At 54.2% G+C, this 17,123-nt stretch overlaps 1 protein-coding gene across 3 annotated transcripts in view; it reads left to right on the top strand.

The window, feature by feature from the left end:
• The window catches only part of LOC135187797 (probable acyl-CoA dehydrogenase 6), a 60,770-nt gene that overhangs the window by 38,824 nt on the left and 4,823 nt on the right, over positions 1-17,123 (top strand). For 2 of the 3 annotated variants that reach the window (XM_064166805.1, XM_064166806.1), the window contains exons 3-6: positions 1,482-1,611; positions 7,022-7,128; positions 9,849-10,016; positions 13,247-13,420. In XM_064166805.1, the coding sequence (XP_064022875.1) occupies positions 1,482-1,611; positions 7,022-7,128; positions 9,849-10,016; positions 13,247-13,420 (579 nt within the window). The remainder of the gene's footprint in view (positions 1-1,481; positions 1,612-7,021; positions 7,129-9,848; positions 10,017-13,246; positions 13,421-17,123) is intronic. The other variant, XM_064166807.1, reaches the window with a different exon arrangement.

Here is a 17,123-nt window from a genome sequence, read left to right as displayed (position 1 = left end):
GAGGGACCTCCACAGATCATCCAGTCCAACCCTCCTGCTAGAGCAGCGTCACCCAGAGCAGCTTGTCAGGCTCACAAGGTCCAGCTGGATGTTGAGATTCTCCAGAGAAGGAGACTCCACAGCCTCTCTGAGTAGCCTGCTCCAGGGCTCCAGCACCCTCACAGCAAAGAAATTTCTCCTTATGTTGAAGTGAAACCTCCTGTGTGCCAGTTTGTGCCTGATGTCCCTTGTCCTGTCACTGGGCGCCACTGGGAGTTTCCCAGCCCTTTAGGTATGGATCAGCACTGATGAGAACCCCTCTCAGGCTGCTCTTCCCCAGGCTAAACAGCTCCAGGGCTCTCAACTCTCCTCACCAGAGAGATGCTCCAGGCCCCCTCCATGAAACTTTTTCTCCTTGGCTTCTGGAACAGAACAGATGAAACTTTAGGTGGTGTCTGATTAATGCTTTTACCATTTGCTTCTGCCCTCCCTGCCTCTGTGGTTGTCTCTTGCATAATCCATCCCCAGATTATAAAATCTTGGAGGATAAATCACCCCTTTGCCTGGCAGGGCTTCCTCCTCCACCTTCTCGGCTCCTGCAGCTTCATCCCCTCCCTCTGGCAGGAAACTTCTTCACTTGGAGAGGGCCTTTGGAAAGGTTTTCTTCTTGAAACGCACTGCTTCGTGCCTGATCTGAAAGGAGGGCAGGACAAGTGTGTTCTGAGCTGACACTGCATGGCTCTGCTGCCAGCACAGGCTGAGCAGGCAGCGCTGCAGCCCTCCGCACAGGAAGGACGTGGAGCTGATGGAGAGGATCCAGAGGAGGCCACGGAAATGATCCTGGGGCTGGAGCAGCTCTGCTAGGAGGACAGCCTGAGGGAGCTGGGGGTGTGCAGCCTGCAGAGGAGAAGGCTCCAGGCAGACCTAACAGCAGCCTGCCAGGACCTGCAGGTGCTGCAAGCAGGCTGCAGAGGGACTGTTTGCAAAGGCCTGCAGGGACAGGACCAGGGCAGTGGTTTAGAATGAGAGCAGAGCAGATTGAGACTGGAGGTGAGGAACAAGTTGTGCAGCAGGAGGCTGCTGGAACACTGCCACAGGCTGCCCAGGGAGGTGGTTGAGGCCCCATGGCTGGAGCTACTGGAAGTGAGGCTGGAGCAGGCTGTGAGCAAGCTGCTGCAGTGGAGGATGTCCCTGCTGAGTGCAGGGGTTGGAGTGGGTGAGCTTTGGAGCTCCCATGCGTGGAGGTGCTCTGAAGCCCGCACAGAGACGTGCCTGGGTGCCCATGCCGCTGCCGCGCTGCTGTCCAGACTCGGCCTTGGAGGGCTTTTCCCACCTGAATGTTTCTACAGTCTGTCCCTGTGCTGCAGGGCAGGTTGAGAACTGTGGCACACTTAAAAGGCAGCAGTGGAATGGCAGTTTGCAAGTGCTTACAGCAGCAAGCTTTGATTTCATCCTCTTGTTGCTCCCGAGCAGGAGTCTCACAGGTTTGCTCTTCCCCTCAGAGTACGGCGGCATGGGCTTGGACTTCTCCTACACGATGGCCGTGGCAGAAGAGCTGGGAAACGTCCACTGTGGAGCTATTCCTATGGCTGTTGGGGTGCAGATGAGCATGGCCACTCCTGCTCTCACCAGGTAGCTTCCAGAAAGGTTTGGCTCACCCTAAACACAAACGATTGTGTGTGAAGGTCTGAAACCCAAGGGCAGGAGTAAAGCATCGCTGGGAAGGGTTAGGGTCTGATGGCTCTCCAGCAGCACCTGGGCAAGGAATCTGCTCTCCACCTCTCTTTGTTTCTTCTAGAGGAGGGAAAAGAGCATGTAATTGAGTGTTAGAACAGTCTGCAGTAAAACCTGGGCCTTGTGGAGCAGTAGGTGATGTGTTTGCAAACACTCAACCTTGGAGCTGCTGCTGGAAACCAAGGTCACTGTTAGCCAGCACTGTGCCCTTGTGGCCAAGGAGGCCAGCAGTATTCTGGGGTGCCTTGAGAAAAGTGTGCCCAGCAGGACAAGGGTAAGAGGTAAGAGATAGAATGGAACAGCAACAGAAGAGTAACGAGGAAAGAGCCTGAAAGCTTCTCTTGCTTATTTCTTTTGGCTTCATTGTTGCTTTGCTGGTGAACAGTGGTCAGACAAGTGAGTCCCAGTGCAAGAAAGCTTGAGTTGATGGAGCAGGTCCAGAGGAGTGCCACAGAAATGATCATGGGGTTGAAGCACCTCTGCTGCAAGGACAGGCTGAGGGAGCTGGGGGGGTGCAGCCTAGGAAAGAGAAGGCTCGGTGGGGGGTACCTGGAAGTTGCCTTCCAGTCGCTGAGGGGGCTATGAGAAGGCTGCAAAGAGGCTGTTTGCAAATGACTGCAGTGGCAGGAAGAGGGCAATGGCTTCAAACTAGAGAAGAGGAGATGCAGCTTGGCTGTGAGGAGCAGGCTCTGCACCGTGAGTGCTGGAACACTGCAGCAAGTTGTGTGGGGAGATGGTTGGGTCCCATCCCTGGAGATACTCAATCTGAGGCTCTGGCCAGCCTGATCCTAGTGGAGGATGTCCCTGCTGATTGCAGAGAGGGTTGGACTGGATGAGCTTTGGAGGTCCATTCCAACCCAGACCATTCTGTGAGCTGATCAGATGCTGAGAGCTGTGTCAGAGCTGCCATTTGTAGTCCCAGTTTCAACTCACACTGGCACTGTGTCACACTGGCACTTAGAACTTGCCTCATTAAGTTAATTAATTCACTTCAGCTCAGCTTTTGTTTCCCTTTTTTTTTAACCTAGAAGAAACAAAACTGAATAAGCTCTGCAGTTCTACCCAGGTGATTATCAGCCCCATGAAGGCAGAAGAGTGATGTGCTCTAGGCATGTTTTCATTCAATGTAGCAATCTCACTTGGCAGAAAGCAGAGTTTTAGATGTATCTGAGATGAATTAGGCTCACTTCAAGCTGCTGATTGGCAGGGCACATCACAGAACTCTCTGGGTGAAGGAAGCAGTCCCACAGCTGGATTTTGCTGCTGTCGTTTTTGGGTATTCATGACAGTCCAGCACAGCTACTTACAAGGTGTGGAGCAAGAAAGGATCACAGAATGTGTCAGGTTGGAAGGGACCCTCAAAGGTCATCTTGTCCAACCCCCTCTGCAGCAATCAGGGACATCTGGCTCTGGGGTTGGAATTAGATGAGCCTTGTGGTCCCTTCCAACCCTGACTGGTTCTGTGATTCTGCATCAGGAACAGTGTGGCCAGTAGGACAAGGGAGGTTATTCTTCCCCTGTACTCAGCACTGGTCAGGCCACACCTTGAGTACTGTGTCCAGTTCTGGGCCCCTCAATTCAAGAAAGATGTTGAGGTACTGGAACATGTCCAGAGAAGGGCAACGAAGCTGGTGAGGGGCCTGGAACACAAATCCTATGAGGAGAGGTTGAGGGAGCTGGGCCTGTTTAGCCTGGAGAAGAGGAGGCTCAGGGGTGATCTTATTACTGTCTACAACTACCTGAAGGGACATTGTAGCCAGGTGGGGGTTGGCCTCTTCTCCCAGGTAACCAGCAATAGAACAAGGGGACACAGTCTCAAGTTGTGCCAGGGTAGGTATAGGCTGGATGTTAGGAAGAAGTTCTTCACAGAGAGAGTGATTGGCATTGGAATGGGCTGCCCAGGGAGGTGGTGGAGGCACTGTCCCTGGGGGTCTTCAAGAAAAGACTGGATGAGGCACTCAGTGCCATGGTCTAGTTGATTGGCTAGGGCTGGGTGATAGGTTGGACTCGATGATCTTGGAGGTCTCTTCCAACCTGGTTGATTCTATGATTCTATGATTCTATGATCTCCAACTAGGGCTCAGAGCCTCATCAAGTCTGACCTTGAGTGTCTGGAGGGATGAAGCCTCAACCACCTCTCTGGGCAATCTGTTTCAGTGTTTCATCACCCTCACTCTGCAGAACTTCCTCCTGGTGTCCAACCTAACTCTGCCCTGCTCCAGTTTCAAACCACTGCCCTTGTCCTGTCACTGCAGGCTCTTCTAAGCAGTCCCTCTCCAACCTTCCTGTTGGTCCCCTTCAGATATTGACATGTGGTGTCCCCACAGCCTTCTCTTCTCCAGGCTGCACACCCCCAGCTCTCTCAGCCTGTCCTCATAGCAGAGCTGCTCCTGTCCTCTGAGCATCCTTGTAGCCTCCTCTTGGACCCACTGCAGCAGGTCCATGTCCTTCCTGTCTCAGGGGCCACATAGGTGGGCACAGTGTTCCATTCTCCACCTCTTCCTGTGTCAGAATCCCACTCTTGGGGACTTCTGGCTAGCTCCTGCCACTATTCTTTCTGTGTTTGTGTTGATGACCTTCCACCAGAGGTGCTGAAGTGTGGAGCAAGAGAGCACAGACCACTGTGGTGCATCTCTTCACGTGCAGAATGTCAGACTGGGCACTTCTGCCTCAGCAAGGAGTTCCAGCTGACTGCAGAACACACAGACCTGCGTGGAGGCACATCTGAGAGCTGCAGAGTTAATGCCATGGGAAACAAGGCTCTGGTATGGCCCCAGCCCAGGAAGCAGGCATGGTCTGGCCTGCCTTGAGCCACAGCAGGATCTCATTGCTGCCAGCTTCCCGCTTCTGGAGCTGTTGGATTGGAAATGAGTGGATAGTGCAGGGATGCAAACCTGAAGGGTTTAAGGATGGGCAGAATTGTCTGTCTGTGTCTTTCTAACACAGCAGGCAGCTGCTTGCTGAGCTGCAGAGCCTTGCTGCAAGGCATGGAGACCCAGGGTCTGCTGAAGAGAAAACGCTGCCAGGCTTGATCTAGCTTTTAACTGCAAAATAACTTCTTCTGCAGCCTGACTTTTGGGAAGAGCTAAGCTGTTTTCTGGGACTTCAACCAAACAAACAAAGCTATCAAGCCAAAAATGTTATTCTGAGGAAAGCTCTTGTCATGGAAATCCTCTGTTGTAATAACTGAAGGCTGGCAAAGCTTCTGAGTGTCAGAAAGTGGTGCCAAAAATTCCTGCTGGCTCCTCTCATTATCTGCTTTTTCATGCTCTTGGTTGGGTGTTTTGGTGTAATGAACCTTCAGCTGGCCCAGGGAAGAGAAGAAAAGCCAAGTACAAGGCATAACAGATGTGGGGGTCCTTGTCCCAGTTTGCTGGAGGGAGGAGCAAACACTTCAAGCTCACTTCTTGTGTTTATTTGGGATAGGAGCTGTGATTATCAGCAGGGACAGGCTCAAAGTTGGCTTTTGTGGATTTCTGCTCCCAGAAGAAGCATCTCAAGAGCTGAGACTTTTTTCAGTCTAGCATAGGAGAGGTTCAAGATCTGGACCATGAGCTTAGCATTCACACTGCAAGCCCAAAGCAGCCAGTGTTAATTAGGACAAAATCAAGCATGAAATGAGAAGGACTCTGTTTTGAGTTGATGAAAGCTGCTGAATGTGGGGGGTGGGGCACCACAGAAGTGCTGCTCAACTGAGCTCAGCTGAGCCAAGTGAATTTGTGGTGTTCAGACACTGTCAACACTTTGCTCTTTGCCCTTTTTGGTTTTGTGGGGACTAACAGAAGAGCTGGGAAGAAGCAGTAATGGATTTCCCTATGTGATTTAAATCACAGCATCAGTCAGGGTTGGAAGGGACCACGAGGATAATTCAGTTCCAACTCCTCTGCCATGGGCAGGGACACATCACACTAGAGCAGACTGGCCCAGAGCCTCATCCAGCCTGGCCTTAAAAACCTCAAGCGGATCAAGGGAGGTTCTCCTCCCCCTCCATTCTGCCCTGCTGAGACTTCATCTTGAGTACTGTGTTCAGTTTTGGGCTCCCCAGTTTAAAAGGGACAGGGATCTGCTGGAGAGGGTCCAGCAGAGGGCTACAAGGATGAGCAGGGGACTGGAGCACTGCCTGGTGAGGAGAGGCTGAGGAGAGGCTGAGGGCCGTGGGGCTGCTTAGTCTGGAGAGGAGAAGACTGAAAAGGGAAATAATAAATGTAACTATCTGAGGGCTGGGGGTCAGGAGAGGGGGGACAGGCTCTGCTCACTGCTCCCTGGGATAGGACAAGCAGCAATGGATGGAAGCTGCAGCACAGGAGGTTCCAGCTCAGCACAAGGGGGAACTTCTCTCCTGTAAGGGTCCCAGAGCACTGGCACAGGCTGCCCAGAGAGGCTGTGGAGTCTCCTTCTCTGGAGCCTTTCCAGGCCTGTCTGGATGTGTTCCTGTGTGCCCTGAGCTAGCTGACCTGCTTATGCAGAGGGGTTGGACTCGATGATCTCTTTGGGTCCCTTCCAACCCCTGACATGCTGTGAGCTCCAGGGATGAGGCTTCCACCACCTCCCTGGGCAACCCCTTCCAGGCTCTCACCACCCTCATGCTGAACAACTTCTTCCTAACATCCAGGCTGAATCTCCCCATTTCCAGCTTTGTTCTATTTCCCCCATCCTATCCCTCCCTGTCATCCTAAACCCTCCCTCCCCAGCTTTCTTGTAGACCCCTTCAGACACTGTAAGGCCACAATAAGGTCCCCTTGGAGCTTTCTCCTCTCCAGGCTGAACTGCCCCAACTGCCTCAGTCTCTCCACACCAGAGAGCAGCTCCAGCCTTGTGCTCATCATGCAGAAACAGTGACAGTTTAAGCACACTTGCAGCTGGGGGGTGGGCAGCACATGTCAACCCCTTTCAGTCACCACTGCACCTTGGCAAAGAGGCGATGCTGAAGTCAGAAGCTGGCAGAAAGCAGCTCCTGTGGTGTGGCTGACTGCAGGCTGAGGGGGAGCCCCAGGGACTGTGTGTGTGTTCAGATTTGATAGCTCTGCAAACCAGAGTCATAAAGGTCAGCTTTTGGTCATCTAGCACACGTGATTCTGTGCAAGTAAGGTGCTTGGATGCTTGTCAAAGCCTCATTTGAAGTGACTGTGCCTGCCCTTCTGCTGAAGGCTCTGAATTGTGCCTTTGGATGCTGTCTGCTCTTCCTTCTGGCTCTGGGACAGGCTTCACCTGGTCACAGGAGAAATGATCACTGTGTGAGTGGACCAAAAATTGCCAGTAACTCACAAATAAAGTTCACCTCCCTCTCTTGTTCGTTATCTTGCTGCAGGTTTGGTTCTGATGAGTTGAAAAAAGAGTTCCTGGTGCCAACTATCGCTGGAGATTTTGTGGCTTGCTTGGGAATCAGCGAGGCTGGAGCTGGGTCAGATGTTGCAAGTGAGTGAACCCTAGCAAATCACAGCCTGGTGTTAGCATAGAGAGAAGCTGCTTCCCCTGACCCTCCCTCCCCTTTGCCCCCAGCGTGGGTAAGAAAAGCCAAGGAGCAGAAGCAATGTGTCCTCCTGCCACACAAGGCCAATGGTCTCCTGGGGTGCCTTGAAAGAGTGTGGCCAGCAGGGCAAGGGAGGTTCTCCTGCCCTCTACCCAGCCCTAGTGAGACCACATCTGGAGTATTGTGTCCAGTTCTGGGCTTCCCCAGTTCAAGAGGGACAAGGAACTGCTGGAGAGAGGCCAGCAGAGGGCTATGAAGATGCCAAAGGGACTGGAACATCTGTCTGATGAGGAAAGGCTGAGAGACCTGGGGCTGGTTAGTCTGGAGAAGGCTGAGAGGAGGCCTGCTCAAGTGTTGTACTGATATCTGAGGGGATCAAAGATCACATTCTGTGCTCCACCACCTCCCTGTGCAACCTGTGCCAGTGTCTCACCAGCCTCACTCTAAAGAGCCCTTTCCTAACATCCAGTTTGAATCTCCCCTCTGCCAGTTCAAACCCACATCAGCACTTCCTCTTTGAATGCACCCTGATGCAATTTCCCCTTTGCCAGCTTCCTCGCCCACATTTCCACTTCTGTCCTAATCAGAATCACAGACCCAGACAGGGTTGGAAGGCACCACAAGGATCAGCCAGTTCCAACCCCCTGCCATGCTCAGGGACACCTCACACTACATCAGGCTCACTACAGCCTCAGGAGCAGAACAGAAAGAGAACTGTGAGGCCACAAGAAGGTCACCTGGGAGCCTTCTCCTCTCCAGACTGTACAGCCCAAACTCCCTCAGTCTCTCTCCAGTCTCTCCCTCAGTCCAAGATCTCATTGGGTGATTCTGTGCTCCACAACCTCCCTGGGCAACCTGTGCCAGTGTCTCACCACCCTCACTGCAAAGAACTTCTTCCTAACACCCAGTTTCAATCTCCCCTCTGCCAGTTCAAACCCATTCCTCCTCCTCCTGCCATTACCAGACCTTGGCAATAGGCTCACAAGATCACAGTCCCTCGCCAACCCTTCTGGATCCCCTTCAGATCCTGGAAGGCCACTCCAAGGTCTCCTCCAAGCCTTCTCCAGGCATCAGAGCCCCAGCTCTCTCAGCCTGTCCTCATGGCAGAGCTGCTGCAGCCCTCTCAGCATCTTGGTGGATCCTGAGGGGCTTTTCCAACCGGAATGTTGCTGTGGTTCTGTGACAAGAGGTTGCACCAGAATAGGAAAAATTGGAGCTTTAGGTTTGGATTAAGGAAAATGCCTTTTCTGACAGAGTGGTGAAGCATTGCCATGGCTTACCCAGGTGGAGTCAGCATCCCAGGAGGTGTAGACACAGCACTTGGGGACATGTTTTTAATGGGCACTGTGGTGTTGGATCGACAGTTGGGCTCAGTCTGAGAGGTCCTCTCCAACCCTAATGATGCTGAGAGTCGATTCTGTGATTTCCTGGGGCTGGCTGTTGCAGCTGGGGCTGCTTGCAGCCTGGTGTGAGCACTCAGAGGTTAAAATAAGACTTGTTGTTGCCAGGGAGTGTGTTTAGAGCTCCTTCATGCCCAGACACTCTTTGCCTTTGGCAAGTGCTGTGGGTTCAGCAGGCTGCTCTGAGCAGGAGCACGCAGGAAGCGCAGTTATCTGGATGCAAACACAGACAGGGAGGCTGATGGTGGTTTACAGTCAGGATTCTGAAGTCAATAGGCTGCTTGGTGACTCATGTTGACAGGAACAGAAGAGCCTAACAGACCACCAAAGACTGAAATGTTCCAGGCCTGAGTCTTTAACGACCACATTTATGTAGGGAAAGTTCTCTGGTTGCTCCCAGTGGGATGAAGACTTCACCTAAGCTGCAGCAGCAGCCTTGGGAGACTCAGATCATCCTGGGGCTCCATGATCTTCATGGTCTTTGCCAACCAAAATGATTCTGAGTCTATAACCTAGGATGAGAGAAGTGGTTTGGTTTCCCTGGCCTCACTTGGCACTCAGTGACATGGTCCAGTCCATGTGGTGGGGTTAGGCTGGACTTGATCTCAGAGGTCCATTGCAGCCTCAGTGATTCTGCCACTCTGTGTCCTCCAAGAGTTGTCCAAATGGGTCTGCTTTGTGCAGCCTGGTGGGATCAGAGGGCCTGGGGGCTACTGAGTCTCAGAACCATGGAATGGTAGGGCTTGGAAGTGACCTCTGAAGATCATCTAGTCCAAGCCCCCTGCAAAGCAGGTTCACCCAGGGCAAGTTTCACAGGATGGCAGCCAGGTGGGCTTCAGAGATGGAGCCTCCAGCACCTCTCTGGGCAGCCTGGTCCAGCACTCTACCACCCTCAAAGTGAAAGTTCCTCCTCATGTTTAGATGCAACTTGTTAGGTCTGTGCCCATTATCTCTTGTCCTGTCACTGGGCATCACTGACCAAAGCCTAGTTCCATCCTCCTGACACCCACCCTTGCTAGGAATTGATATGATCTGCCCTCAGCCTTCCCTTCTCCAGGCTACAGAGCCCCAAGTTCCCTCAGCCCTTGGCTGTGCCCTCTCAAGCACTAAATCTCAGCTGCGCTCAATCATCTCTGGAGGTGCCTTCCAAGCCCATTCTGTGATCACTTGTCCTGAGCACAAGGGACTGACTCTGACATCCCTAGAGGAACCAGCTGCTGCCTCCTTCCCAAGAGTAACCCTTGGTTTCCTCTGGCTTCCAACAGGCATCAAGACAACAGCAGTGAGAGAAGGCGACGAATACATCATCAACGGCGGCAAGATGTGGATCACCTCCGGCTGCCAGGCAGACTGGATGTGCCTGCTGGCAAACACCAGCCCAGGGCCCCCTCACCGCAACAAGTCCCTCATCTGCCTGCCCATGGACCTGCCTGGTAACACACAGCTGCTGGCACTGCCAGGGTGATGTGGGGCAGGCACAAGGAGAGCTGCTTGGCAGAGCTGTGCCCAGAATCACAGAGCGGGTTAGGTTGGAAGGGAGCTCAAAGCTCAGCCAGTGCCAACCCCCTGCTGCCTCCCACTAGAACAGGTCGCTCAAGGACTCATCCAACCTGGCCTTGAACACCTCTAGGGAGGTTGTGGAGCACAGAATCACCCAATGTGATCAAAGATCACATTGGGTGATTCTGTGCACCACAGCCTCCCTGGGCAGCCTGTGCCAGTGTCTCACCACCCTCCCTGCAAAGAACCCTTCCCTAACATCCAGTTTGAATCTCTCCTCTGCCAGTTTAAACCCTTTACCCCTTGTCCTGGCATTACAAGAACTTGTCCATAGTCTCTCCCCAGCCCTCCTGGAGCCTCCTCTAAATACTGCAAGGCCACTCCAAGGTCTCCTCCAAGCCTTCTCCTCTCCAGGCTGCAGAGCCCCAACTCTCTCAGCCTGTCCTCACAGCAGAGCTGCTGCAGCCCTCTCAGCATCTTGGTGGCCTCCTCTGCACTGGCTCCAACACTTCCATGTCCTGCTTGTGCTGGGGGCTGCAGAACTGCCCCCAGGACTGCAGGTGGGGTCTGAGGAGAGCAGAGCCAAGGGGCAGAGTCCCCTCCCTTGCCCTGCTGCCCACACTGCTCTTGCTGCAGCCCAGCACAGGGTTGTGTCTGGGCTGCACTCACACTGCAGGCTCCTGTTGAGCTTTTCCTCACCCCAGACCCCCAGGTCCTGTTCCTCAGGGCTGCTCTCAGCCATTCCCCACCCAGCCTGGAGCTGTGCTTTGGACTGTGCCTCTAAGTGCTCCTCTAAGCAGGGTGCCTCACAGCCTTGGCAGGCTGGCTCTGGAATGGGTTTGCACACTCCCACAAAACAGGAGGGTTCAGGAGGAAATGGAATGTTTTAGAAGGACCTGGGTGGTAGGACAAAAGGTTATGGGCTTGAACTAAAAGAGAGGGAGATTTACACTGAGGACAGGGAAGAAAGTTCTCACAGTGAAGGAGGTGAGATGCTGGAACAGGTTGCTTAGGCAGGGCATAGATGCCACATCCCTGGAAACATCCAGGTCAGGTTCTGTGGGGTCTGAGCAACCTGATCTAGTTGAAGATGTCCCTGCTCACTTCAGGGCCATTGGGCTAGATGACCTTAAAGGTCCCTTCTGACCCAAACCATTCTGTGAGAGCCTGGTAAGTGAATTTCAGTCTGGAGTAACTCAAGCAGGTGAGCTGCCTTGGGAACTGAGAGAGTTCTGAGCAAGCTGAGTTTCTACAACCTTTGCTCATGTAGGACAGGCTTTGAATGGGAACTCACTGAGCATGAAGCTGAGCTGCTCAGGTGAAGCATTGTAGCTTTAGAGGGGGTCTTGTCAGGTCACAGCCTCGACACAGACCTTCCTCATCACAGAAAAGAAGGGACTCTCCAAGGTCACCTTGCCCAACCCCCCTGCAGTGAGCAGGGGCATCAATAGCTCAGGTTGCTCAGGACCCTCTCAAGCCTTCCTTGCCTGTGATAAGTAGATTTTGGTTGAAAAGTTGCCAGAACCACTTGAAGCAGATCTGGCGTGGCTCAGGAGCAGTGTGGGCAGGAGGACAAGGGAGCTGCTTCTGCCCCTGTGCTCAGCACTGCTCAGGCCACACCTTGAGTGCTGCGTCCAGTTCTGGGCTCCTCCATTGCAGAGAGATGTTGAGGTGCTGGAAGGTGTCCAGAGCAGGGCAGCAAGGCTGGGGAGGGGCCTGGAGCACAGCCCTGTGAGGAGAGGCTGAGGGAGCTGGGGGGGTGCAGCCTGCAGCAGAGGAGGCTCAGGGCAGAGCTCATTGCTGTCTGCAGCTGCCTGCAGGGAGGCTGTAGCCAGGTGAGGTTGGGCTCTGCTGCCAGGCACCCAGGAACAGAACAAGGGGACAGTCTCAAGCTGTGCCAGGGCAGGTCTAGGCTGGATGTTAGGAGGAACTTGTTGTCAGAGAGAGTGATTGGCATTGGAATGGGCTGCCCAGGGAGGTGGAGTGGCTGTGCCTGGAGGTGTTGAAGCCAAGCCTGGCTGGGGCACTTAGTACCATGGTCTGGTTGGTTGGGCAGGGCTGGGTGCTAGGTTGGGCTGGCTGAGCTTGGAGCTCTCTGCCAGCCTGCTTGGCTCTGTGAGTCTATGCAGAAATGGAGAAGTCTTCCTAGAAACAAAATTTGCAGGCCTCATAAAAACGTCCCTGCTTCTGTTCTCCTGTGGCATTCAGAGAGGCACAGGATGCTGTAGGTTGGAAGGGACCTTAAAGATCATCCAGATCCACACCTCTGCAGGGGGACCTGGCCAGGCTGGATTGATTGGGCCAAGGCAACCAGGGAGGCATGCTTGAGGCAGAGTATTGCTGCTACAGGAACCAGGTGCTACTCTTTGGGGATATAATGAAAAGGGAAGCTGTTACAGTTGCAGCTTCTGGTTTGGCAGTTAAATAAGGTGGGAAAAATGTCTCCAAAATGGCTTGTGAGCCATTGTACTGCAGATTAATTCTGAGTTTTAAATTCCAGCATCCCAGAGTCCCTCAGGGATCAGTTCTGGCACCAGTCTTGTTCAACATCTTTGTGGCTGCCATGGACAGAGGCACTGAGTGCAGCCTCATAAAGTTTGCTGCCCACACCAAGCTGTGTGGTGCAGCAGCCAGGCTGGAGGGCAGGATCCATCCAGAGGGACCTGGGCAGGCTGCAGAGGTGGGCACAAGCCAAGCTCAGGAGGTTCAACAAGACCAAGTGCAAGGTCCTGCAACTGGGTCGAGGCAATGCCAAGAACAAATCCAGGCTGGGCAGTGAGTGGCTGGAGAGCAGCCCTGAGGAGAGGGACTTGGGGATGCTGCTGGAGGAGAAGCTCCACATGAGCCAGCAGTGTGCACTTGCAGCCCAGAGAGCCAAGCAGAGCCTGGGCTGCAGCAGCAGAAGTGTGGCCAGCAGGGCCAGGGAGGGGATTCTCCCCCTCTGCTCTGCTGAGACCCCACCTGGAGTACTGCATCCAGCTCTGGAGCCCCTGGGACAAGAGGGCTGTGGAGATGCTGGAGAGTGTCCAGAGCAGGGCCGGGAGGATGCCCAGAGGGCTGCAGCAGCTCGCCTGCAGCCCTGGCTTGATTACAGCACTCTGCTGCTGCTGCATGCCTGGGTTTTGGTGCCGTTTCCAATGTTCCCTGGGTTTTGTTTCCCCAGGGGTTCACGTGGCTAAGAAGATAGACAAGCTGGGCATGAGGTCGTCAGACACAGCTCAGATCTTTTTCGAAGATGTCAGAGTGCCCAGCAAAAACCTCATCGGTGAGGAGGGGGAGGGCTTCACCTACCAGATGCTGCAGTTCCAAGAGGAGAGACTGTGGGGAGTAGCCTCTGGTAAGTCATCGTTTGTGCTTCTGGGGCCAGACAGGGACACAGGGGTCACACCTCTCATGTCTGACAGCACTTGGCTGCAGATTGCAGTGATCCCTTAGGATCTGCTGCTGAAATCTGTCCTAGCCTGGGTGCAGATGAGCTTGGTGTAGGAACAGCAGGAGCAGAAAATACTGCATGAGGCATCTCAGAGGCTGCTTTGCCTTGTTGGAGTGAGTCCAGAGGGCCATGAAGATGCTCAGAGGGCTGCAGCAGCTCTGCTCTGAGGACAGGCTGAGAAAGTTGGGGCTCTGCAGCATGCAGAAGAGAAGGCTTTGAGGAGACCTTGGAGTGGCCTTCCAGTATCTGAAGGGGGCTATAGGAAGGCTGGGGAGGGACTATTGACAAGGTCTGGTAATGAGAGGGTGAGGAGGAATGGGTTTGAACTGGCAGAGGGGAGATTGAAACTGGATGTTAGGAAGAAGTTGTTTGCAGTGAGGGTGGTGAGACACTGGCACAGGTTGCCCAGGGAGGTTGTGGAGCACAGAATCTTTGATCACATTGGGTGATTCTGTGCTCCACAATCTCCCTGGAAGTGTTCAAGGCCAGCTTGGCTGAGTCCTTGAGCGACCTGTTCTAGTGGGAGGTGTCCCTGCCTAAGGCAGAGGCTGATCCTTGAGGTCCCTTCCAACCTAAACCATTCTATGACTCTTGTTGCTCTGCTGCTGCTAAGAACAAATGACATCATCTTGTGTCTGCTAGAGATACAGTCCAGAGGCTGTCAGATAGGGGCTGGTGACTCTCCCTGTAGCACAGTGAGCTGTGATGCTTATCCTGGAGCGGAGAAAATGAACTCAGTGGCTGCGTGGCAAAGTGGCTCCTACAGGATGTAAGAGCTTGGTGGATCTGTTTTGCTTCTGGGCATTTTGGACATGAGTGGTGCGGCAGCAGATTCCCTTCCCTGAAGTGATGCTGTTAGCCTGAACTCAGGCTGGACTCAGAGCCACGTGTTTTGGGCCGGGTGGAGTCTGGGTGTTCCAAGATGTCCCTGCTCACTGTGAGGGGGTTGGACTGAGTGACCTTTGAAATTCCCTTCCAACTCACTGTTCTGTGGTTCCAAGTAATAACCAGATCCAAGTCTGGTGTTTAAGGCCAGGCTGGCTGAGGCTGTGGGCAGCCTGCTCTAGGGTAGGGTGTCCCTGCCCATGGCAGGGGGGGTTGGAACTGGCTGATCCTTGTGGTCCCTCCCAACCCTGTCTGATTCTATGATTTTCAGCCTCCCAACCTTCCCCCAGGCCCTCAGGTGTTTGCTGCTTCAGTATAATGTGGCTCACTACGAGAGGACTGAGCCCCTAAATCTCAGGGTGGAGCTGCTGTGCATAGCAGGTCTGTTGGTTACTCTGTGTGGCTGGGGAGCTGGCAACGCTGAGAAGTGAACTTCTGATTCAGTGCCCAAGTGAAAAATCCCCCCCTGTTGTGGGCTGAGCTCAGGACAAATAGATCAGAGTTCAGCAGCTTCGGGCCGAGTGAAATGCTGAAACTACTCCCACAGCTCCCAGAGAGGAGGAGGTTAAACTCGCAAGCGATGCCACTGCAGGCTCAGGCAAGGAGGAGATGTGGTCCTGCTGCTGGTGCTGCTTTAATCCTGCTGCACACAGCCAGTCAGGACATGCATTGTGCGGTTTTGTGCTCAGTTTCAAGCCTGAAGTCAAACGAAACAAGGAGAATCCCCCGGGAGGCAGGGCAGCATCCCCTGGGGCAGCAGGACAGCATCCCTCGGGGTGCCAGGGCAGCATCCCCTGGGGCAGCAGGGCAGCATTCCTCGGGGCAGCAGAGCAGCATCCCTCGGGGTGCCAGGGCAGCTCCTGGCGCAGCAGAGCAGTCTGCTGCCTTAGTCATGCCCCGGACAAGTGACACCCACTGACAGCATGGAGAGCCAAAGCCTGGCAGGTGAGGTCACTCCGGTGAAGACCACGGGCAGCTCGGTGCTGCCCAGCCTTGCACAACTGCCCAGCAGACACCATGTCCCACCAGGAAGCAGGGCACCAGGTTTCAATTCTCTTTTTGCCCAGCACAACACAGAAGGAGCAGGAAAACTCTCACCCTAGCTGAGCTGTCTGGGAAGGGCATCTTTGCTCCCTGACCATGGCCAGGCATGGCCACCAGGGAGGAAGAGCCTTGGGGCTTACCAGGGGAGATGGAACTGGCTCCTGCAGCACAGTGTCCCTTCTTTCCTGGAAGGGTCCCAGAGCCCTGGCACAGGCTGCCCAGAGGGGCTGTGGAGTCTCCTTCTCTGGAGCCTTTCCAGGCCTGTCTGGATGTGTTCCTGTGTGCCCTGAGCTAGGTTGTCTGCTCCTGCTCTGGCAGGGGGGTTGGACTGGATGATCTCTTTGGGTCCCTTCCAACCCCTGACATCCTGCAAGCCTGTGATCTGTGGCCAGATTTCAGAAGGTGTTGGGGAGTTCCCTTCCTTCTTCACCTTGTTTGTTTGGATCTCTCCTTTTTCCTTTTGGATTTCCAGTCAAACAAATCGAGACTATAAATGGCAAACTGCTTTCCTGGAATTGCAACATCTGCTCCCATGTCTGCCCTTCTGAGAGCCACAGCAGCAAAGGCTGTGGTGAAAGCCACCCTGCTGCTGCTTGCTTCACACCAAGAGAGCAGCAGGGCTGCCACGTATCTTGAGTTGTGACACTGGGTGAACGCTGTCCCTCGGTGGACCTGATGGCAGAAGGAGGTTGCTGTGGCAGGAAATAAGCAGGAGGGGTTACTGATTTCTTCACTTGGAGGCACAAAAGGGAGTTCCTGTGTGCGAGGCAGCAGGACAGTGCTTGCCTCGGCTCAGCTGCGTGAGCAGCGCTGGGGCACGGCCCCCGTGAGCAGCAGGTCAGGTCCATAGCCAGGCTGCTCAGCTTGGAGCTCAGCCTGCAGCTCCCTGCAGGCTCAGAGCACAGCCGCAGGAACACACATTAACTGCCTTGGGTTTCGAGGGGAGACGCAGGCAGGCAGAGTGCTTGCAGTGGGCAGAAACACTGGATGGGGAGGGATGAGAAGATTGTTCTGCTTCTGGCAGCTCCAAGTGCTTTTCCCAGCCCTCAGCCGTGTGGCTGACCACGTGTGCCTCAGGCTGCCCCGGGGTGACCTCTCCTGCCTGTGCTGCCAGTCGAAGCCCATGGGGCCAGGCTTGTCTGAGGATGTGGAGAACAGGGTATGGAAAAAGAGGAAACCAACAGACAGGGCAGAGGGATCAGGAGAAAGTGAGTTTCACTTTTCACACTGCTATGACTCTGTGCTTGTGTGGCTGGCAGGGGGTTGGGTGCTGCTGTGCCAGGCTGGTGGTAGTTGTGGTCTTTACAGTGGGCTGTGTTTTGGTGCTGTCTGCTGCCCAGCTGAGCTTTGCCATGTCAAAGTTAAGCTCACAGCTCTAAAGAGCTTTGGTCATAGCATCAAAAGTTGGTTTGGGTTGGAAGGGACCTTTGAAGATCATGTCCAAGCCCTTTGCCATGGGCAGAGACATCTTTCATCAGACCAGGTTGCTCAAAGCCCCATCCAGCTTGATGAGTCATGGATCCATAGAATGGTTTGGGTGGGGAGGGACCTTAACGATCATCCAGCTCCAACCTCCCTGTGATGAGCAGGGACACCTCCCACCAGCCCGGCTTGCTCAAGGTTCTGTCTAGCCTGGCCTTGTGAACACCTCCAGGGGAAGGGCAGCCACAACCAGGTT

The sequence above is a fragment of the Pogoniulus pusillus genome, chromosome 28, assembly GCF_015220805.1.
Source record: "Pogoniulus pusillus isolate bPogPus1 chromosome 28, bPogPus1.pri, whole genome shotgun sequence".
NCBI lineage: Eukaryota > Metazoa > Chordata > Aves > Piciformes > Lybiidae > Pogoniulus > Pogoniulus pusillus.
This window is presented reverse-complemented; position numbering and strand designations above follow the sequence as displayed.